Source organism: Camelus bactrianus, chromosome 21 (genome assembly GCF_048773025.1).
Source record: "Camelus bactrianus isolate YW-2024 breed Bactrian camel chromosome 21, ASM4877302v1, whole genome shotgun sequence".
Taxonomy (NCBI): Eukaryota; Metazoa; Chordata; class Mammalia; order Artiodactyla; family Camelidae; genus Camelus; species Camelus bactrianus.
The window spans coordinates 10,912,982-10,934,051 of record NC_133559.1 but is presented as its reverse complement, the minus strand read 5'-3'; the positions used below and the strand labels follow the sequence as shown (position 1 = coordinate 10,934,051).

At 50.9% G+C, this 21,070-nt stretch overlaps 1 protein-coding gene across 2 annotated transcripts in view; it reads left to right on the top strand.

Moving 5' to 3' along the window:
• Positions 1–16,116, top strand: part of CFAP45 (cilia and flagella associated protein 45) — a 30,889-nt gene extending 14,773 nt beyond the window's left edge. For both annotated transcript variants that reach the window (XM_074349665.1, XM_010955623.3), the window contains exons 4-12: positions 834–978; positions 1,331–1,501; positions 2,580–2,758; positions 4,524–4,653; positions 8,356–8,502; positions 10,979–11,092; positions 11,685–11,878; positions 15,369–15,593; positions 15,912–16,116. In XM_074349665.1, coding sequence (XP_074205766.1) covers positions 834–978; positions 1,331–1,501; positions 2,580–2,758; positions 4,524–4,653; positions 8,356–8,502; positions 10,979–11,092; positions 11,685–11,878; positions 15,369–15,593; positions 15,912–15,990 — 1,384 coding nt within the window. In that variant the 3' untranslated portion in view covers positions 15,991–16,116. The remainder of the gene's footprint in view (positions 1–833; positions 979–1,330; positions 1,502–2,579; positions 2,759–4,523; positions 4,654–8,355; positions 8,503–10,978; positions 11,093–11,684; positions 11,879–15,368; positions 15,594–15,911) is intronic.
• Positions 16,117–21,070: the final 4,954 nt, after the last annotated feature.

Below are 21,070 nucleotides of genomic sequence, written 5' to 3'. Positions count from 1 at the left end.
ACTTCCTGCTGCAGACCTTCTGCGTCTCATTGTCATGTACCTGTTAAATGGCCTCGCCCAGAAGCAGCTTTATCCCCACCCCTCTGCTCCATCTGTAATACATGTCATCTGCTTGTAATCATTATAATTATCTATTGGTTTGTTGAATGCGTTGGGCGGCTAGAAAGGTCTATAGACATGTCTCTGACTATCGTTGATCAGAGATTTTAATTAATATTTAGGGTTCAAAGCTTCTCTCTGCGCTGGACAGGGATGTTTATGTCTCTCACTGGCACCTGCTTCAGCCTCGTCTGGCGTCCCTTTGCCTTTTTTATGTCATCCTTGAGGAACCATCTATTTTTAAAGTTCAGTTCAAAAGCTTTGTTTGGAGCCTTCACTCTTTGCCCTGCACTGCACCAGAGACTGGGCTGCCCGTGGGATTAAGACAGAGTCGGTGTCCTGAAGGAGCCTGTGATCCAGCAAAGGGAACTGAACGTGCCCATAACACAGGCGGGGAGAGCAGAGTGTGGTGGCACTCAGGGGACGAGTGGTCTATACATGTGTACATGGGGAAGGGTCACAGGCAGCTGCGCAGAGAAGGTAACATATGAACTGGACCTTTTAGAAAAAGTCCTTGAAAAGTCCCTTTTTTAGCTTGTGACGCTACTCCACCCTTGCCTGGGATCCACTCTCTCCAGTGGACTCGTCACTTATTTGGCTGTCTCTCCTGCCATCCTTGGAGTCCTGGGCATGAGGGTGGGCATGATGAGGGGCAAGGAGGAGAGCAGAGCCGCCTGCCACGGTGCTAAAAGCCAGTCCCCCTCCCTCCTAACTTTGCTCATCCCTTGTGTCAGCGTCCCCACCAAGGATTCCTCCGGCAAGTCCCTTATCATGATCCCTGAGGAGTTTGAGCGGACCAAGTGGGCATCCCAGATCCTGACTAGAGAAGAACTCGAGGCCAGGGAGCAGGCCTTCAAGAAGGAGAAGGAAGCCATCGTGGTAGCTACCCCCACCTCCACCCCCACCAAATTTTGCAAAGTGGGATTCAAGAGAAAAGTGCTGGGGAGAGGCCAGCTTCCCACAAGACTGGGAGCTCTAGTTAAGGGGCTCTTAAACGAGGCATGAATGGGTGCTTAATGAAGACATGTAGTAGAATGAAGATGGGACGTGGGGGCAACCGTGGGGCAAGCGGAGGGGTGAGGAGGAAGCCAGGCTGAGAAACCCCTGGGTTCTGACAGCACCACAGGGTGAAGCAAAACTCACCTGGGGTCACCCGTGGCAGCCCGGCGAGCGTCCAGGGTGAAGAGCTCAGGGGATAATCCCCCCACCGGTCCCAACTTGGCTCCCGTAGGACGCGGTGACCACACGCAAGAAGATCATGAAACAGAAGGAGATGGTCTGGAGGAACAACAAGAAGCTCAGTGACCTGGAGGAGGTGGCCAAGGAGAGGGCCCAGAACCTGCTGCAGAGAGCCACCCAGCTGCGGATGGAGCAGGAGGAGGAGCTAAAGGACGTGAGCAAGGTGGGCCCTCTGTTCTCCCGCCCTCCTCTTACCTCCTGTTCACACCCCGGGGCAGCCCGGGCTCCGGATAGAGATGGGGTGGCCGGGTGAAAGCGAGGGGCCTGGGATGGGGGGTAAGGGTGGAGATGGTGGGGGAGAGCTGCACCTGCCACGTGGTTGCTGTAATCAGAGGGAGGACTGGTTTTGCCACGTGCTAGCTGTGTGACCTTCAGCACATCACTGGCCCTCCCTGAGCCTCACTGTCTCCGTTTGTAAAATGAGGGCAGTGAAAGTACTTAGCAGAATTATCAGCAGGATTAAATAAGCTAATGCATGGGAGAGGCTTTGCGTGCTAGGGATTGATAAATACAGGTAAGGATATTACTTGTATCACTATCCCGCTAGTTCAATTCTGGCCATGACGTATGGTGGTCCAGGCAATTGGGTTCTTTTTGTTGTGCTCATAGTGCTTCCTTGAGCAGAGAGCGGAAAGACAGGAGGCTCATTTGAATGCTATTGTGTTACTCATTTGCATGTGGGTCACATCCCAGCCAAATGAAAAATGCTGACTCCCCAGCCCCTTCATCTCCAGTTTCTGTCTCTCAGGTAAATCTTCTCTACTTACGCTTCCTTTTATTTTCCAAAGCTTTTATTTCACAGTTCTTATTGATGGCTCATGGTTTTTCACTCCTTTATGTGTCATGTTGGGCTCTTTCAGCTTAAAAATCTAGTGGCTTGGCCTCTGCAAGAATGTTTGTTTCCCTGAGGAGGAGAACAGGGGGACTTAACTTGGGGTTCATGGGTCTCTAAAGGGGACCATGGACCTCTGAAGTTTAATGGAAACTTTGTGTGTGTAGATGTAAGTGAATTTTATGGTGAAGACCCATAGCTTTCATCATGTTCCCAAAGAGCAACCCACGACCTCTGAGACACGAAGACCTAGTACCCTGAAAGACGCTGTTGCTTTTCTGGGCCAGCGAGTGCACTCTGTAAGATTCTGCTTCCCTTTCTCACCCCTCCAACTTCCACACCCACAAGGCCCCTCCCTCCCCATCCTTACTCTCAGACCTAGTGCCACACTTTCATTTTCATCCCTCAGATCATCCTCAACGCCAAGTGCCATGCCATCCGGGATGCCCAAATTCTGGAGAAGCAGCTGATCCAAAAAGAACTCGACGCAGAGGAGAAGCGGTTGGATCAGATGATGGAGGTGGAGCGGCAGAAATCTATTCAAAGGCAGGAGGAGCTGGACAGGAAGAGGAAGGAGGAGAGAATCCGGTAAAGAGGTGGTCTGGCATCTCCTCCTCTGGGTCATTTCCGTGGATCGTTAGGTCCACATAGCCTTGCAAATAGGGAAGACATGAGAAATAGTCATTATCATCATCCATGATTATCTCAAAACCTTTATGGAGGGATTCATAGAACCACAGAAGTTCTTAAAGCTTATTTCCAAGATCATAACAAGCGCTTCACAGTCTGGCCCCAATTTGGCCTCGTTTTGCACCATTTCCTGCCACCCATTTAAGGAGGCTTTTCTCCATTCCTCCAACATGCCAGGTCGCATTACAAATTCATGACTTCTGTTGTTCCCTTGGCTTTGAATACCCCTCTCTTTCCTTTTTCCCCTGGACAGCGCCTTCTCTTCCTTATTGCGTAGCTTTGCTGTCACCTCTCCTGCAAAACCTCCCTAGGGTCACCAAGCAGGCTCAGTGGCTCCCTTCTGGGACCCCCCCCCACACACTGTATTTATACGCAAGCATATCCCTCCTGGCCCTGTGGCTCTCTGACCCCCTCCAGGCCGTGTGCGCAGGGTCCCTGTCTTACTCATTTCTGTAGCTTCTGGGCCTTGCAGAGTATTTGGACTGTAGCAGGTGCTTAATACATGTTAGAACAAATAGAGTCAGTCCCCTTCATTTTGCAGAAAGGACGAGTCCCAAAGCAGGTAAATTACAGGATCATAGTGTCCTAGATTTAGAACACCAACCATATAATGCAAGAATTCCCTCTCTAAACAGCCCTTGTACCCCTGGATGGCGGTTCTCTCTCGCCATCTGTATTCTGTTCTCACGTACCATTCACCTCTGTACTTCTATTAGGTACCTGGTAGACTGTAGTTGCCTCCCAATAAAAGTTTATTGAATGACCAAGTGGCTTTTCATCTTTTGCGTATATAGTTCCAATGAAGGGAAAATCTCTGCCTCATTAGCAGCTCTGATGATTTGGCCTGGGCCTTATACGGAGTCTAAACCTGCTTCTGTGTAACTCTTTTACTCATTACTCCTGCTTATTTCATCTGGAGTCATGAAGCCATTCAAGAGCTCCATCTGAATGTGAATCTCCTCCTCCTTCCTGTAGCTTCTTATCCTAATCCGTGTCTTCTCTCATCCTCCCAGCCTTTAGTCATAATGGGGTCTGGATGCTCACAAGTTTGCTGACATCCCAATAACACACACGGAGTCCCTGACAACACTGGTTTCTCTGCTTTTTACAGTTGAGCTAGGGCACTGCTGGGTGGAGAGACTTCGTCAGACTCAGCCTTGTCCACCAACAGCTGACGATCTTAAAATAGAAGATTGGACATAAGGAGGAGTAGGGGTGGGAGATGGATTGGGAAGACGAGGTGCATTGGGTGATAGCAGATGCACTGGAGAAGGGAGAAGCCGTGGGCTTTTTAACTCTGTGAAGCCAGCTTGGGAAGGTAGCTCCCTTCGATTACTCTGGGAATGCTTGGGAGATGGGAGGATTTCAGAAGCTCTTACACGCTGGAAGAGAGGAGGTGTATTATGATGTGGGTGCACTCTTGGGCAAATGGAGGAAGGGAATCTCAAGAAAGGTAAGCCCCAGAATCAGGAGCTTGGAAAAGAGAGAACTGACCTGCCAGGACTCCGGGGAGGGACTTTGGTCTGAGCTCACAAAGCATAGTGACATTGACAGAGCACCTGTCACATTGTTCTTCCCATCCTGGGGGTTATTTGGGTGGAGGTTAGAGCCGAGACACATGGACCCTTGGTTTCTAAGACACTGTGGCCCTGTTTCCTCCCAGAGGAAGACAGTACATTGTGGAACAGATGGAAAAGAACCAGGAGGAGCGATCGCTGCTTGCCGAGCAGCGGGAGCAGGAGAAGGAGCAGATGCTGGAGTATCTGGAGCAGCTCCAAGAGGAGGACCTAAGGGTAACAGTGCTGCAAAGATAAATTCCAAGTTCCATCTGCAACAGCAACAAAGCCCTCCAAGACTGTGGGGTTTGAGGGAGTGGGCCGATTTTCTGTCAGGCACGTGCTCGTTTCACATCTTCACCATCAACTTTTTATTACCACATTAAACGTTTATTTGGCTGTGGTGCCATGCTGGGGGATGAGCAGTGATTTGGATACTGTCCCTGCCGTTCTGAGACTTGAGGGTCCAGGACTGACATATCGATGAGAATGGACACATAAAGGAAATATATGGCTGCATGCTTTGCACAAATAAACCTAAGGATGCTTTATAGTCGTCCCTCAGTTATCTGGGATATCACACACTTTGTAGATGAATAGTAGCAGCGTCTTAGTTCCAGGCTCCCTGCTCTTACTTCATCCAAAGTGCATAGAATCCCAGTGTCATTCATTGTGTTCAGGAGCCAAACCCTTTTTTTTCCTGTTAGCCTAAATCAAATGAGTAGGCATATCCATTGCAAAAGAAATGATGACATGCATACTTGCCCAAACCAAGTAGACTTAAAAAAATCCTCTACTATTTCCTTATCTGATCTGTTGCAACATACAAAACCCCCGACACAGTGAGGTACCTGGCAAGTGTTTGGAGCATTTTTTCTTTTTTCCCCTCAATGTTTTACTGTTGAAAAATTTTACACACACAGTCAAGTTGGAAGAACTGTACCACCCCTCAGTGCTTCCCCCAGATTTAATGTTTGGTGATCTGCCTGGGTTGCCTGTCTCTTGTAGATGTCTATACGTATTTTGTTATTGTTAAACTATCTGAAAGTAAGTTGCAGGTATCTGGACACTTTGCTAGTAAATGCTTCAGCCTGTATCTCTGAGGAACAAAGACATTCTTGTACATGTAAACAATATCATTTTCACATCCCCCCGTCAATATTTCGAATCCAACAATTCTACAGTATCATTTAATATTTAATCTACATTCAAATTTACACAGCTGTCCTAAAAATGTATTTTCAGTTGCTTTCTTTCTTCCAAACCAAGATTTAATCCAGGTTCACACATGGCATTCACTGAAGCCTCTTTTTTGTTGTTTGTTTGGTGGGGGGAGGTAATTAGGTTTATTTATCTATCTATTTTTAATGGCAGTACTGGGGATCAAACCCGGGACCTCGTGCATGCTAAGCATGTGCTCTGTCACTGAGCTACACCCTCCTCCTTGAAGTCTCTTAGGTCTAGTTTGATCTAGAAGAGTTCCCTCATTCCTTCCTTCCTTCATTTTTAGAACACCGATATTTTGAAGCATCTAGGCCAGTTGACTTGAAAACTGTCCCACATTCTGATTTGTCTGAATACTTCCTTATGGTGCCATTTAACTTGTGGAACACTTACTCTTTTATTTTTCTCCTCCTCCCCCATGTTTGGGGATGACTGAGTTGTTATCTCCCAGTGCATCTGATGGTGGTGAGTGACAGGGGGCCCTGAAGGACCCCATGGGTGACCTTGTAATTATGAAGGCTTCTCAGAGCATCTGCAGTGTGAGGATTTGTGTGAGGAGTGGGAGGAAGATCACTAAGATGGTTAAGGAAGACGAGGGGGCATGCAGCCTTGTGAATTGCTTGGGAAGGGAACCAACAGGGCCAAGAAGACAGCTGAGACCCGGCCAGACTCCTGGCTCTGGGGATGGGGGAACAGGCCAGGAAAGAAAGGTATGGGGTAAACACACAGAAGACTGGAAAATCGGACTAGATTGTGTGCAATGGGAAATTGGTGGGCTTGCTGAGAAAGTTCCAGGTGTCACTGAGTCAAGACCATTACTCTGGTGGTGTGTCATCATCCTTTTACTGTCCTTCTAGGCGCTCCCTGAGTCCCCAGGAAGTATTATGAGGCAATTTGAAGGTAGAAACGTGTGTCTCCCTAGCTTAGAACTGCCTTAGCAGCTCAGGACGGTGCCAGGACAGTTTTTCCCACCTGCTGGCGAGATGGAGAGAGTGAAGGAAGTTGATCGGGGGCTGCTTTGTGATGGCTTCAAAGATGAGAAACAGGGAAAGTCCTATGGTTTCTTGGAAATGAAATGAACCCACAAAAAGAGGAAGCCAAAAAGTAAATAATTAAGCAAGGTAAATAAATATATATTTCTATATGTCATAGATCAGAAGTCAGCAGCTTTTCTAGCTTTGAAGGTAAGTGGGATCAAATACCGTGCGGGGTACCAATGGCAGGTCTGAAACTGGTGGGAAGAAGGTGGGAAGGAAACGAAGAAAATGGGAAGGGAAAAAAGAGGGCAATGTGGAGTGAGCAAGGAGGGAGGGACGTGGAGAGTGAGGGAATGCTGGTGGCTGTAAGGTAGGCACCACGTGGACCTGGCAGGCGGCAGACAGTGCTGTGCTGGTCTGGTTCAGGAGGCTTCCTGGAGGAAGGAGTGAGCCAGGCTTGGGGAGGGCCAGCAGAGTTGCCTTGGATGAGTCTGGACAGAAGCTGGGCAGAGGAGGAGCCGAAAGGCCAGTCTTTGAAGAAATGGAAGGCGCCGGGAGCAGTGTGGAAAGTGGGTTGAGTTGATGGGTAGAAGCGTCTGAAGCCAAGGGTCCAAGTTTGATCAGAGAGGATAGGGAGGCACTGCACAAGATCCCAGTGCCCCTCGGCACTGGGACCCGAGGACGTGCTCGGGCTTAGAAGCAGTCTGATCACTGGGCGCTTTCAAAGTCTCAGGGCTGGGCAAGGCAGAGGCTCGTCCCTTAGAAGTGATCTTGTCACTCAGGGTGACAAGGGGACTCTGATCTCCATCGCTCATTGCGTTGTACTCTGAGATTTTTTTCTCTTTCTCATTTGCCACTTACTTTGGTCCCCTCTTCACTGCCTCACTTAGTATTAGTTTATTGGCGTAGTTTATGGAGCTGTTTCCCACTCAGTGGGCTCGGTGTTGCTGGGGAAGAGAAGTGTGACACATGGTCCCCGTCCTCTGTCTGGGACAGAATAAACACACTGGAAGTGAATGGCACCTATAAGGCAGCGTATAATCAAATCCCCGGGGCTGGGAGCTGCGGCACCATCTTAAGTGCAAAGGAAATTCAGAAATGCAGAGAGAATTAAAACCTGGGCCAACCAAGTAAGAGTTCCAGGGAAGACTGGATCTTTAATTTAGACAGAGTGGGTTCCAAAATCCTGGCTCTGAAGTTTATTAGCTGTATGGCCCTGGGCAAGTCACTTATTTAAACCCTGGGCCCCGGTTTTTCCATTTGCATGAGAAAGATAACAAGGTCTACCTTTCAGGATTTGGGGGCGGCATTTAAATTTCTAGGTAGGTTATACCAAGCGTCCTGTGAATAGAAAATACTGAATTAGGACAATATTATTTTAATCATTACTACTGAACAGTGGCTGAAAGTTTGGGTGTGAATAGGAGAAGGAAATTGAAGGCAGGAGGAAAGGTATGTGGGAGAAACTGAGTGGAATTTTAAGAACCTCCACTTCCTGGGAGAATGCAGAGACCAACAGTGTTGGGGGCTGCTGTGAAGTCAAGTTGGATGAAGACTGCAGAGGGCCTTTTGGCTGGAAGAGGTTGTCGATGACCCCTGAAAGAACAGCTTTAACAAAGGGAGTGAGGTCGCAGACAGTGCCCCTCTCTCCCCACCTCTCTGTGTCTCTCCATCCTGATAGGTCAGTGTCTTTCGGTCTTTTCCCTTCTAATCTGAGGCTGTCTCCCTTTGGTGGCAGGACTTGGAACGAAGGCACCAGCAAAAGCTGAAGATGCAGGCTGAGATCAAACGCATCAATGAGGAAAACCAGAAGCAGAAGGCAGAGCTGCTGGCTCAGGAGAAGCTGGCGGACCAGATGGTCATGGAGTTCACCAGAAAGAAGATGGTAGGGACCTGCTTTCTGAGGCCTGGGGTTTCTGAGCAGGAATGGAATGTCTGTCTCGGGGAGAGGCAGGCCTGAGAACGAAGGGAATTCGAGAGGGAGCCATGTCATCACTCCAACATTCACGTCCTTAGTTCAAGGGCCTGGCTTCTTTTTCCCTTCAACTTGGCCAGTCCCCATGTCCATTAACAGAGAGTAGCCTGGAAAGGACACCCCACCCAGGGTGTGATTATCCTTGTTAACACCTTTGATTAGAAGTTGGTTTTGGAAACGTCCAGGAAAGAAGCCATGCATATTGAAATATAAAAAAGAAGTTGGGGTGAGGGTCAGGTGCAGGCAGGGAAGAAAATTAAAACTAGTGGTGAAAGATTTTGTGGATTCCTCATGACCTGGATAATTATACCCCAGGAATCATGAGTCGGCTGCCCCGTAAATTTTTTTGTGAAAATGCCTATATTGGGCATTCTGTACTGGGTACTAGACTCAGAAAATAGAGCCTCCTCCCCACACCCCTGGCCTCCCCTGCCCCGTAGAACCTATCAGAACAAACGCACCATGGAACAGACAGCAACACCCACCAGTGGTTACAGGGAGATGTACCTCACGAATGTATGGACTTATTCTGGGGCAAGACTGAGGACAGCAATGGCATGACTGGGGCCTGTGAGTAATGGAGGGCAGAGAAAAGCTTTGAGGCAAGGTTTAGATGGAGGGACATGGATTTGTGTAAGAAGAGAAGGAAGGACTCAGCTCTTCACGTGTGGGTCCTGTCTCCCCTGCTAGTTCTGCGGCTCTGTGATGATGGAGGGCACACCACACTCCTCTGTGATCAGGAGTCTTAATGACGGGCAGCGGGGGGTGTGGGTACAACTGAAAAAGGCACACTTGATGTACCTAGCTACTCCAAATGCAAACCACAGAGAACGTAGCTCAACAAAGCTTATTTACTGGCTTTGGCTTTCTCATTGGATCTTCAGGCAACGGAGTGAGAACGCAAGATGGGGGGGGCGGGGTAGGTGGTTCGTGCACAAGAAAGATCACACAACCACCATTTATCGGGTGCTTAGTCTGTGCACGGGCTCTGTGCTAAGTGCTTTACACATGTGGTCTCATCTAATTGTTACAGTGACCTTGTGAACCTAGTCACTGACTGATTGAAAAGATCCTGAAAGCTTCAATGTGTGTCCAGTATCAGACTAGGCGGAATGTACCTAGCATAATGCAGGTACATCCTGTGGACCTCAGCAACTGTTTCCCTGCATGAGTGAAGGTGGTGATAGTAAGCCAATCACGTGTAGGAGCTGGTGAACAGGTGGCTGACTGCAGCCAAGAGTCGGGGGTGGTCATGATGGGAAATGAGGTGGTGAGATGATGGAGAGTCAAGAGCAGTTTGGGGGGATGACTTGGACCTTGGGCAGAGCTGGAAGTGTGGAATGATGAGGACTGAGCAGGAGAGGAATCTGTCCGGTCTTTATACGTGGAAAGGCCACTGGCAGGGGAAGCTGGGAGAGGCTGGAGACTGGCAAAGGGATCGGGCACTTGGGCGTGCCCATAGCCCACCGTAAGTATCCAAATACATCACAAGGCTTCCCTGACCTCACGGTGGTCACTGGTCTTGCAGCCAGCGCCGCCCCTTTAGAGCTAAAGGCAGAGATTGACTGTGGAAGCCTCCAGAGTTCCCTGCCCTACCATCTAGGGCAAGGTGAAACAGAGACACCAGCCTGACACGCAGCCAGCAGCGCACAGCTCACAAGCCGATAACTCACTGGGCTGCACAGAAGTCTGGACAGGGAGGACAAGGGGAAGGAAAATTCTTTATGGGACGATCACATTTCCATCCAACCTAAGCCATTAGTCCTATAACTAGTCAAGAATGGTAGTTAAGAAGCTGAGTGGGAAGCTTTTAGGGATATGTCTGATCTTTCTGAGAAGTGGCAAAGCGAGCTAATTTTCATGGTTCATCCCTTAGGTATCTCCCAGCCACTGGCGGACCGCAAGTCGTGTGGTTGGCCATTTGCCCAGGGACTAATGAGATAACCTCCACCTGCTGCACTTTACAAGAACAGGCAGGGAGCCACAGTTGCTCCTTCTAGAAACTTGGCCCAGTGGCCTTGCAACTTGGAAACTGTGAAGTAGCAGACAGAGCATGAAGGCTGGGCTCAGGATACCTGCGTTCAAATCCACCTGGTGGTTTACTGGCTGTGCAGTCTTGGACAGGACCCTTGAATTCTATAAACCTCAATTTCTTCATCTGAAATGCCCGTCTCATGAGGTGTTGTGAGGACCCCCCGGGATAGTGCAGGAGAAGGCATTTTGTAGACAAGGAAGCGCTCTGCAAACGCTGATTGGTTTTACGTCCACGCATTACTAGCCATCTTGCCCTCCCTTAGAAGGAGTCAGGAAGGGGTAGGGAGATACCTGTTTCTCTGCAAGTCTGGGGCAACGGGAGCTGTTCTCTAAGGCCCTTTCTTCCTGGCAGGCTCGAGAGGCAGAGTTTGAGGCTGAACAGGAGAGAATCCGGAGGGAGAAGGAGAAGGAGATTGCCCGCCTGAGGGCCTTGCAGGAGAAGGCCCAGGACTACCAGGCCGAGCAGGTACCTATTTGGTGTCTCTCCCCTTGGCCTCTCCCAACCCCTTAACTACTCCTTTACCAGCCCATAAAATGGCCACGAGGGTAGGGATATGGAAGAGAGGGTGCAAGTTCTCTCAACTTCAGGGGTCTGAGGATGGAGGGGCAAGCCTGCTCCCAGTGCCCGTGGCAGCAGGGCTCAAACACTGCATTCCTGCACATGGTCCAAGAGAACCACAGAAAGAACTTTCAACCTTAGCAAACCATTGAAAGGTGTCACCGGAGGAAACTGTGGGATCTCCACCATTAGCAGTTTTTAAAATTAGAAGCAGTCTCAAGACCGCCTGGAGGTGTCTGAGGTATAGGGAAAGAAAGGAGGGATGAGCGGGCTGGGATGGGGGGTGGCGGGGAGACTAGAGGACCCCCTTGGGGGTATCTCCTGACCTGAAAGTTCTAAGACAGGATTCTGTTTATTCTTTCCTAGAATGACCTTGCAGCTAGAGAAATTCACGGGGCTTCTCAAAGCAGGCTGTGTCCAAGTTTGAAGTGGGTGTCTTCCTAAAGGGACCTGAGGTTATTTTGCACCCTCCCTGGTCTCCCCACCCTCCCTTTTCCAGGATGCCTTGCGGGCCAAGCGCAACCAGGAGGTTGCAGACAGAGAGTGGCGCAGAAAGGAGAAGGAAAACGCGCAGAAGAAGATGGAAACGGAGGCCAAACTGCGGAAGAGCCGGCTGGAGCAGGTGGCCTTCAAGGAGCACGCCTTGGCCGTCCAGGTGCAACGGGACCGGGATGAGTTCGAGAGGATTCTTCGGTAGGAGGGGCTGGGAACCTTGGCTTGCTTTCTTGGTGCTGTGATTGGGATGGTCATACTGCGAGGGGAGGAGCTTCCTGGCTCGGACACAGACAGACACACACCCATCTTGATGGGCTGAGGGGTCATTCTACTTGATGGCTGACTGAACTATTTCAAAGACATTTGAGCCAAGAATTTTATTCAAGAATTGGAAAATAGCACCTGGAGTGTGCAAGAAACTGGGGATTTGGGGGATTATTTATCCGGCAGCATCGGAGGTGTAACTAAAGGTATCAATCTGGTCCCTTCTGCCCTCCGCTGCTCCCACGTTCCCTTGTGAGTCTGGGCTGAAACTGCAGCAGGGGAAGTTGAGGAGAGATGGAGAGAAGATCTTCAGACACTAAGAGTTGTGAGTCATTGGAGCAGGGCTCTGAGTGAGGTCTTTGCCATTCATTTGACAAATATGTATGAAGCACATGAATTGAAGGCTCTGGCTGGATACAATGGGAGATAGTCGAGATGAATAAAACCCCGTTCTTGCCCCTTCGTATAGGAAGGATGTCAGAGTTTCATATTTGGATGGACCTCACCTATACATATCCATCTTTCCTGTCCTGCCAGCTTTTTATCCTTGTATTTTTGTTCTCTCTGTTTGTGCAGTGATAATTCCGACACATAAGTGGAAGCTGAGTGTTCACATTTCTCACTCTCTCTGTCTCCCTCCTCCTCCCCCAAAGCAGTCTGCAGGCTCAGCTGCTCGACTCTCTACCAGTCAAATCTGCCACCACGAGACCTGGCCCCTGGGGTGTTCTCCTGGCTCTAACTGTTCTGGCCTAACTGGAAACAACTCTTTTCTTGTTCTGGTCCAGACTCTATAAGATCAGAATTTTTTCTTATTTTATTTTATTTTATTTTATTTTATTTTATTTTATTTTATTTTATTTTATTTTATTTTATTTTATTTTATTTTTGAGGAGGAGTATGATTAGGTTTTATTAATTAATTTTTTTTTTTTTACTAATTTAATGGAGGTACTGGGAATTGAACCCAGGACCTCATTCATGCTAGGCACATGCTCTACCACTGAGCACTCCCCTCTCCTCCAGTCTAAGATCAGAATTTTTAAAAAAGGAAACAAGCCAAACAAAAATTAAATTGGGGGAGGGGGATACAGAACTTATGCTCAGATAAGTAAAGCCCTCTTGGTCTACATGTCCTTCTTCTTGGTACTGCCCCGGTTAGTTGCATGCCAGGCGAGGCCCCTGGTCCCTGGGCAGAGGCAGAGCAGATCTATAGGAATCTCCATCCTTGCCAGAGCCAACTTCCTCGTCTTTTACTGGGCTGTGGGTCCCTAGCCTCCTCCTACTGCCTGCGATGCCCTGTGGTTCTGTAGCTTTCCCTGCCCTCAAGGGTCACGTCATGGTCCGTGGATACCTGGTGAGGAGGGTAGCTTCCTTAATGAGCCCAGAGATTCTGCCCCAGGGCTCCAGATTGCCTTCCAGATGTCTGCCCTCCCCGCCTCTATGCCCTGGGCATCTGAGCTGCCCTTAGCAATCGCTAGCAAATGTTAATGGAAAGAAATGAAATCCCAACTCCTGCCACTGACCCATTTGTCCCTTCTTTGCTTTGCTTGCCTGAAGCATAGGCACTAGTCAGCTGTCAAACCTAGCCCAGCCCTTTGGAAAAGTTCAATTTTGCCTGTTGTTCTAGGTTAGCCTCTGAACCTGGTGTCACCAGGGCCACGTGACCGCTGTGGTGGGTGTCTTCCAGGGCTAGGAGCATCTCTGCCTTGGCCAGCAACCCAACTTTTCCTACTTCAACAGCACGGTTTCCTCTATGTCTATATATGGACTTCCTGCTTCTGGACAGAGGGACGCCTTTAACGTCAGCATGCTGACTAAGCAGAGATAGCTGACCTACCCTACACAGAGGTTCTTAGAAATTCCTGGGAGCTTTCCAAAAGTGCTCATGCCCAGGCTCCACCTCCACAGAGTCGCATTTAACTGGTCTGGGGAGGGGCCTGGGCATCAGGAGTTTTTGAACGCTCCTTGATGACTGTCCTGCAGCCAGGCTTCAGATCTCAGCTCTAAGACCAGGCTCTTCCCCATTCAGATTTTCCACTGGCTGCCACCCCAGGGGCTCCCTGGGGACACATACAGGTCCCCCATATCCACCCAGTTTCACAGAATGTGAAACAATAGAAAACTGTTCTCTATTTAGGGAAATACTGACAAGGCAAGGATGAGACTGCCTGTTGTCACATATGTCTGGGCAGTGTCTGAGCGGTGGGGATTTGCTGTCTAAACACAGAGGGGCAAGGAAGTCAGCAGTTTTCTTCTGATAAACAGGGAAGGCTCTGTAGAAGGTATCGAATTTTAGGAGGTGCTTGTATGGTGTAAAAGAATTGCTGGGAGCTGAGGGGCACCCCATGCCCCTAGGCAGGGTGGAGCATGGAAATGGCTAGAGGGGAAGGAGTAAGTGAAGTTTTTGGTTGGGGTGTGAGGGACCCCAAGGGAGGAGAGTATGTGAGATCCTGGCCTAAGATGATCTTACATTTTGGTTTTGTTTTAAAAAATTTTGGGTTTTATTTTTAGGGGCGTGTAATTAGGTTTATTTATTTAATTATCATTAGTGGAGGTACTGGGGATTGAACCCAGGACCTTGTGAATGCTAAGCACACACTCTACCACTGAGCTTTAGCCTCCCCCTCTGTTTTTGCGTTTGATTACATTGAGAAAGATGTCAGCTCAAGTTGGCTTATGGACTGCATTTCCTCTGAGATGTGAATACATTGCACATGAGTTTTTCGGGGCGTATCTGGTCGACATTAGCCATTTCCCTCCTGATGTCAGGCTTCGTGAAGTTTTCTTGTGGAAGAAACGCCTAAGAGGAATTTGGAGAGTTGGAACCAAGTTAAGGGAGCCAACAGATAACAGGCCAAGTGCCTTCTCCTTCCAGTAACTAAAGGAGAGCCAGCAGCTTTCCCACTTCTTTGAACTTGTTAAGCATCCCTTTTGTTGGTTTGGTTAATGTCATTATTCTTGTTAGTGGGAAGGAAGGAGGGAAGGGAGAGGGAAAGAAAGATACCTTAGAACTAGCTGGAGAGGAGTCATGCATTGCTACAGGAGAGAAGAGGAGGAATGACAGCTTCCAGTGGGCAAAATCCTGAGTGTCGGGCCAGTGACAAAATTTGCAGGGCCCAGTGGAAAATGAGAATGTAGAGCCCTTTGTTCAAAAATTAAGAATTTCAAAACAGTGACAGCAGAGTGTTAAGCCAAGCATGGGGTGCTTCTCAGAATGACTATGACAGAGTCGCATGCCTGGGGAGCCGGGCTTGGCTGGGTGGGAGGATTGGCGCACACGTGGAGGCGGCCTTTGGGGCTGATCTCTGAGCCACAGAAGAAGAGGGCCATGGTCTCTGAAGCGTGTCCCCTGAAGGAGCTTTTCCTGGGCTGGGCTGGCTCAGCCTAGCCCCTTTGACAACCCGACAACCCGTGTCCTCCTCCAGGGCTCAGAGAGAGCAGATTGAAAAGGAGCAGCTGGAGGAGGAGAAAAAGGCCACGGGGCGTTTGCAGCATGCCAACGAGCTCCGGCGCCAGGTGCGGGAGAACCAGCAGCGGCAGGTGCAGGACCGGATCGCCACCTTCGAGGAGGGCCGGCGCCTCAAAGAGGAGGCCCAGAAGCGGCGTGAGCGCATTGAAGACATCAAGAAGAAAAAGCTGGAGGAGCTGAGGTGCGCCGGGACCCCTGGAATCCCTTCCTCCCCAGCTCATGTCCCCTTCTCCAGCTAGGTGGCAGGGCAGGTGTGGGACTGCGGGGATGAAGGGATGGTGACAGAGGCACAGCCCTCTCCTGACTCAGGGCTCACATGGGCTGTTTCTGAAGGGGCTTCCAACAGGTCTTCCTGGCTCTCTGGGACCCCCTTGGCTGGAGCATTGAGAGGAATGTGTTTGGGGGTGGATTGTGGGACCAGGGTTGGGGGTACAGGCCCCCGGGTCACCATCCGCATCCCCACGCCCACCCCGACACCCACCCTGTGTCTCCCCTGCAGAGCCACCGGCCTTCCTGAGAAGTACTGCATCGAAGCTGAGCGCAAAGCTAACATCCCAGCAGCCACCTCCGTGAACTGAGGGCACCTCTGGCCCCTCGGGGTGCCTTCAGGGGGCAGGCTCCTCCCAGTCTCTTGATGTCCATGACCACAGCTAATCTAGACATTTCTAAGTTAGAGATTAAATCTATTCTACTTCTCTAAAGAACAGTCCAGCTTTCTTGCAGTGGGGATGTGGCTGCCACAGGGTACTGAATGTGGTGCAAAATAGGTTATGAGAGCCCCGGGCTGTGGGCAGTGTGATGCTCAAAGGCAAGGAATAGAAGGATACTCTCTCATGATTGTCCCTTCTAAGCCAGGTGGTCCTTTTGTCCTGCTGTCTCTTGGCTTTTCTGTGGCCCTCTGGGATGCTGTCATTTCCATTTTCAGCACATTCTCATCTCTGTGTCCACTCCACGCCCAGCTCGGAGGCATTTCAGGGCAAGGAGCTAGAGATGCTCTCTCAGGGAGGGGCTGGGGCAAGGGCTGTGCTGGGCAGAGCTGGGGGAGGAGGTACCACAGCCACAGGAGGCAGAGCTCTTACTGGGCTCACATCTATGACTCAGACCACCCATGTGGAGAGGGTGGTGTCTGAATCTGGGGCTCACCCTCCTGTCTCAGCCCTCTCCTGCCAGAGCCCTTTCAACTCCAGGCAGTGTCACAACATAGGCACCCGCCCCATCCCCCACTGGGACACGACCAGGGCGCCAATCCTCACACTGCCAGCCCTGTTCCCTCATCCAGACACAGCTGCTCCCTCACTCGAGTGGCTGGTTCTCTACAGTTCACCTCACTCCAACAAGTGGGGGTCCCCAAAGCCAACTTTATCTGTGTTAGCCTGCCTCACTTTTCCCCAAAGTAGCCTTCGTTCATTCACTCATCCAGACACCCCTGAGTGCCTGTGGTGTGCTAGGGACATTCTAGTGAAGTCAGTTCCCAGTGAATACAGCACGCTTGGCTCCACTCCCACAGAAGCTTCTCATCTGTGTCAGTCAGTCTGCTCTTGCTTCCACCCCACCCCGCCCCCCTGTGCCGCTCCCCACCAAATTTCTTGTACCTTTAGAATAGTCTCAGCCTATTTGGAAGGACCTGATTACCAAGCTCCCACTGCGGGCTAAAGTGCTGGCTTCCAGGGGTGGAACAATTTCCCCATTTTCACGTCCCTTGCGGGGGAAGGGCCTCCAACCAGCTCCCATCACCATGGCAACACCCTTCCCCCCAGTTTCATTTCTCAGATCCAGAGCCCAGTCTTGCCTCCTTCGATGTGTCCTGCACTAGAGGAGGCAGAGGACAGCTGCTGGGCGCGTCCTGGGTGTTTACAACGCCAGGTTATAAGGGCCTCGGGGGAGAGTCCTCTTTTCATAGGGCCCAGGGAGAGTGGGCAAGCTGCTTCCTGTGCATCCTCTGCCTCAGGACAGCTGTGGCTTCCCCAGGTGCCTTCCTCACCTTCTCCATTGGGGAAGACTGCTGTCCCCTTCCCCTCATACCAGGTGGGCAGCCCCACCGGCTGCCAGGGGTAGAGGCTTTTTCACCTTCTCTGCTTGGTACCCTTAAGTGCACCCCTCCTAGCTAGGGAAGTTGGTCACTTCCTCCTCAGGGGTCTCAGAAAGATGCGGTGCCCAGCCTGGGGTGGGAGAGCAGACACAGAAATGCCACTGAGGCAACCTGCTTGCTTAGGTTGTCTCTAAGCATTGCCTGTTGCACAATTAATAATACCTGCAGGGACCGAGGAGTGAGCCTGTAACTGTCTCAGGGGACCCTCTTCCCAGGAAAGCCAGAAAGGGCCTTGGAGTTTGCCCAGCTCCCTGCCTATGCCATCCATCCCCAGGGTAGGGGCAACAGGCTCCCTTGGAGTGCAGGTCAAGAAGAAAGGGGGTTCCATGCCCACTGCTTACTTCTGAGCCCTGTAGGAAAAATAGGGCCAAGTTTCCCAGTTAAAGGCAAGACGAGTACTTCCCCAGAACTGCCGCAGGTCAAATTGCTGGTCTGCAGGGCCAGGCAAACCCCGAGGTCTAAAAGTGAGAACATCCTGACAGGGCCTGGGTATGGTGGGCGCCGGCAGTTAGAGGTTACATGGATAAGGTCTGGCTGTGCAGGTGGGAAAACATAGCCACCTCTGAGCAGGTGAAGATGGCTGGATGGCTTGCAGGAGAATCTCAGAGTTCTGTCCTCAGAGTTTCCTCCTCCAGAAATTCTCTTAATTGGCCCATGATGTGGAAGAGAGGTTTGATTTCTTCTCTCAGGGTACCCAAGAAGGCTCCACACAGGCCTCTGTGGCTTCAGGGCTGACCTGACTCATCAGCAGGAACCTAGTTCCTAGAAGAGGGATGTTCCTGACTGCTGGTCAGGCAGCCGGCATCTGAGACCTGCTGGCTACATCCAGGCATCTTTTATAAACCCTCCACCCTTCTCACTCAGCAATGGCAGTGGGGATAATTATAGGGAAAAGCTCCCTGGTGTTGAGTGGGGACTGGTAGGGCCAGGCTGCATGCTAGTGGGGGCAGAGCCAGCAAGGGACCGCATGAGCCCAGCTTGCACGATGGGGATGGAACCTGGAGATAAACGAAGAGAGGAAATTGGAATTCTTTTGAGGGCTTAGTGGGCCCCCCATCACTGCCCCTACCCACCCCACTCAGGAACAGTCAGCCTCAGACTTGATGCTAGAGGTTGGACTTTGGGGAAATCTTGGAGATAAGTGAGGAGTGCTGTTTGGTGCATTGTCTTTCTTGATGTAAAGATGTTAGAAGCTTGCCAAAAAAAAAAAAAAAAAAAGTGCCCAAGCTACTAACTTTGTTGTATGGGTACCTGATTGACTTCTCAGCTCTCTTTTTTTCTGTTCCTTGGGTCTTCCGGTCCCTGCAGTGTCAGACTGGGCTGGTGCAGCCTGGAAAATCCAGTGGCTGGATGCCTCCTTGGAGCACTGAGTCAGGTCTGCAGGCAGCTGCCTGCTCGGCACGTGTCCCCGATCTTCTGGCTGGGCTCCAGGCTCTGCCTGGCCACGCGTGCCTGCTGCCCGTGTCATGCTGCACTGTGGCTCAGAGTCCATCTCAGAACCTTTGCACCTGCCGCAGAAGCAGCACCAGCTGGGTGTGACTCAGCAGTCTGCCCTGGTGGCCGAGCCAGGCTGTCCCTGACTCAGTGGGGTCCTGGGATGTCCTCCAGCACCCTTGAAATCCTCACCATCCCCATCGGTGACTCGGGCCACAGCCGGGCATTAATTGGTTTCAGTAAAAGCACTTTGATTAAGCTCGGATGAAGGGCTCAGGAGATTTCAAAGCCAGTGAGGGCTTTTGGGGTGAGGAAGGGTGGCAGCTGTTGAGGTGACAGTGGAGGGGAGACGCTGGAGTCTCAGACAAGAAGGCTGGGTAGGGAAGCCATGCAGCTCCTCACTGTTTTCTTACTCTCATCCATCCTGACTGCTGCTTCTGCAGGGTGAGAGTCTGGGGGAGGTCTGTGGCCAGGGGAGGGGTGCGGATGGCTCACTCTAGACCAGAGGTCTCTTCCCCATTCTAGGCTGCTCTCAAGGTGATCTGCCCCACTTTCCCTCTCCCCTCCATACTCTGAGAGTTACGGTGGCAGATCACACCAAGGTTACCTGGAAGAAGCTCATTTCCAACATCACAGAAATCTATAGTCCCGGAAAAGGCTAAGTTTTTCTTGATTTAACTACCTTTAAAGAGCTTAGGCCTTCCCTCTGTCTTAGCTCCCAGAACTCCCTCCCTCCCGGCTCTGCATTTTTTCTGCATTCTCCACGTCCTCTTGGGAGCAGGGTAGCCATCATCTCCATGTTCTTTGATAACTTTGAGGCTGGGACAGTAATAGGATGGAGATTTTGGGTGATTTTTTCAGGAGACTTCCTGGAAAGAGGAGTCAAGGGTCAAGGGGGTGGGTGGGAGTGGGGAGCAGGAGAAACTGCCCACAGCTGAGCTTTTCACATGGCTCCTGGGGAAAGACTGTTGGTCCCTGGGCTAGTGGGAGTGAACACCAGATCATAGAATCTCAAGGCTGGAAAGGACCTCGAAGACCCTCTGGTGCTGGAATCTCCTTTGTAAACTAATCAAATAGTTGGACAGTCTGAGCTTGCACAGCCCTTGAGAGGGTGCTCATTACCTCATAAGGCCAAACCCAAACCATCTCAGATCAGCCCTGATGCTCAGAAAGTCAATACTGAGTCAATATATGTCTTCCTGTGCATCCGCTGTGGGGCCCTAATGTTGCTCTTTGGGACCCAAAAAACAAGTCCAGGTTCTTCTTACATGACACATCTTCAGCTGTCTCCTACCCTAGCTGCTGTGCAGCTGGACCCCATGTGGCGAAGTGCCTGAAGTTCTGGAAGGCATGCTCTTCTGAGCTTTGAGGGTGGGAAGTGTTGTTGGAGGAAGGAAGTGGGGGAAACTAGGGAACCTCCCACTTAATCCCTCGGGCTGGGCATGTTGCTTTCCTGCCAGTTAACACTTCCACTGTCCCAGGCAGCCCTGGCCAAGCTGTGTTGCCTCTGAGTCCCACCCCTTCTGGCACCTCCTTCCTCTCCTTCCTTCCTCCCTCCCGGTGTCCAGGCAACAGGAAACAAACAGGAGATCAGAGTGAGGGTTGGTCGGGAAGGGCTTAGTGCGGAAGGCTGTGAAGCAGACACACCCAGCGTTGCTCTGCTTCCTGCCAGCTCCACACACCTTCCCTGGCAACTTCCAGGAAGGCAAGGCAGGCCTGGGGCTGCCCCAGGGGCCAAGGAGAACCCCGGGGCCCCTCTGCGGATATGTATCGGGGAACCCAGGTGGCAGAATCCAAGGCAAATCTCTGTCCACACACACACATAGACCTGGTCCAGGATGATCGGTCTTAGTTGCCTAGTCTAACCTGAGGGTCTGGCTCTGACCCCGCTGAGCTTGTGGGTGGATTGGGTAGAAGACCCCCAGAAGCTCAATTCTCAAGGATCTTCCCTCTTTAGTCCAAAAATAACCACCAGCTGCCTCTCCTGACGTCACTCCCTTCTCTGCTGTGTCTGGCAGGGCCCTGGTTTATTTTTCGAAACTGAAACACTCTTCCGGCCATCCCTCTCCTCTCAGTGCTGTCGGGCACATCAGCAAGTATCCTTCAGGTGGCTGTTTCAAGGTCATGGCCACCAG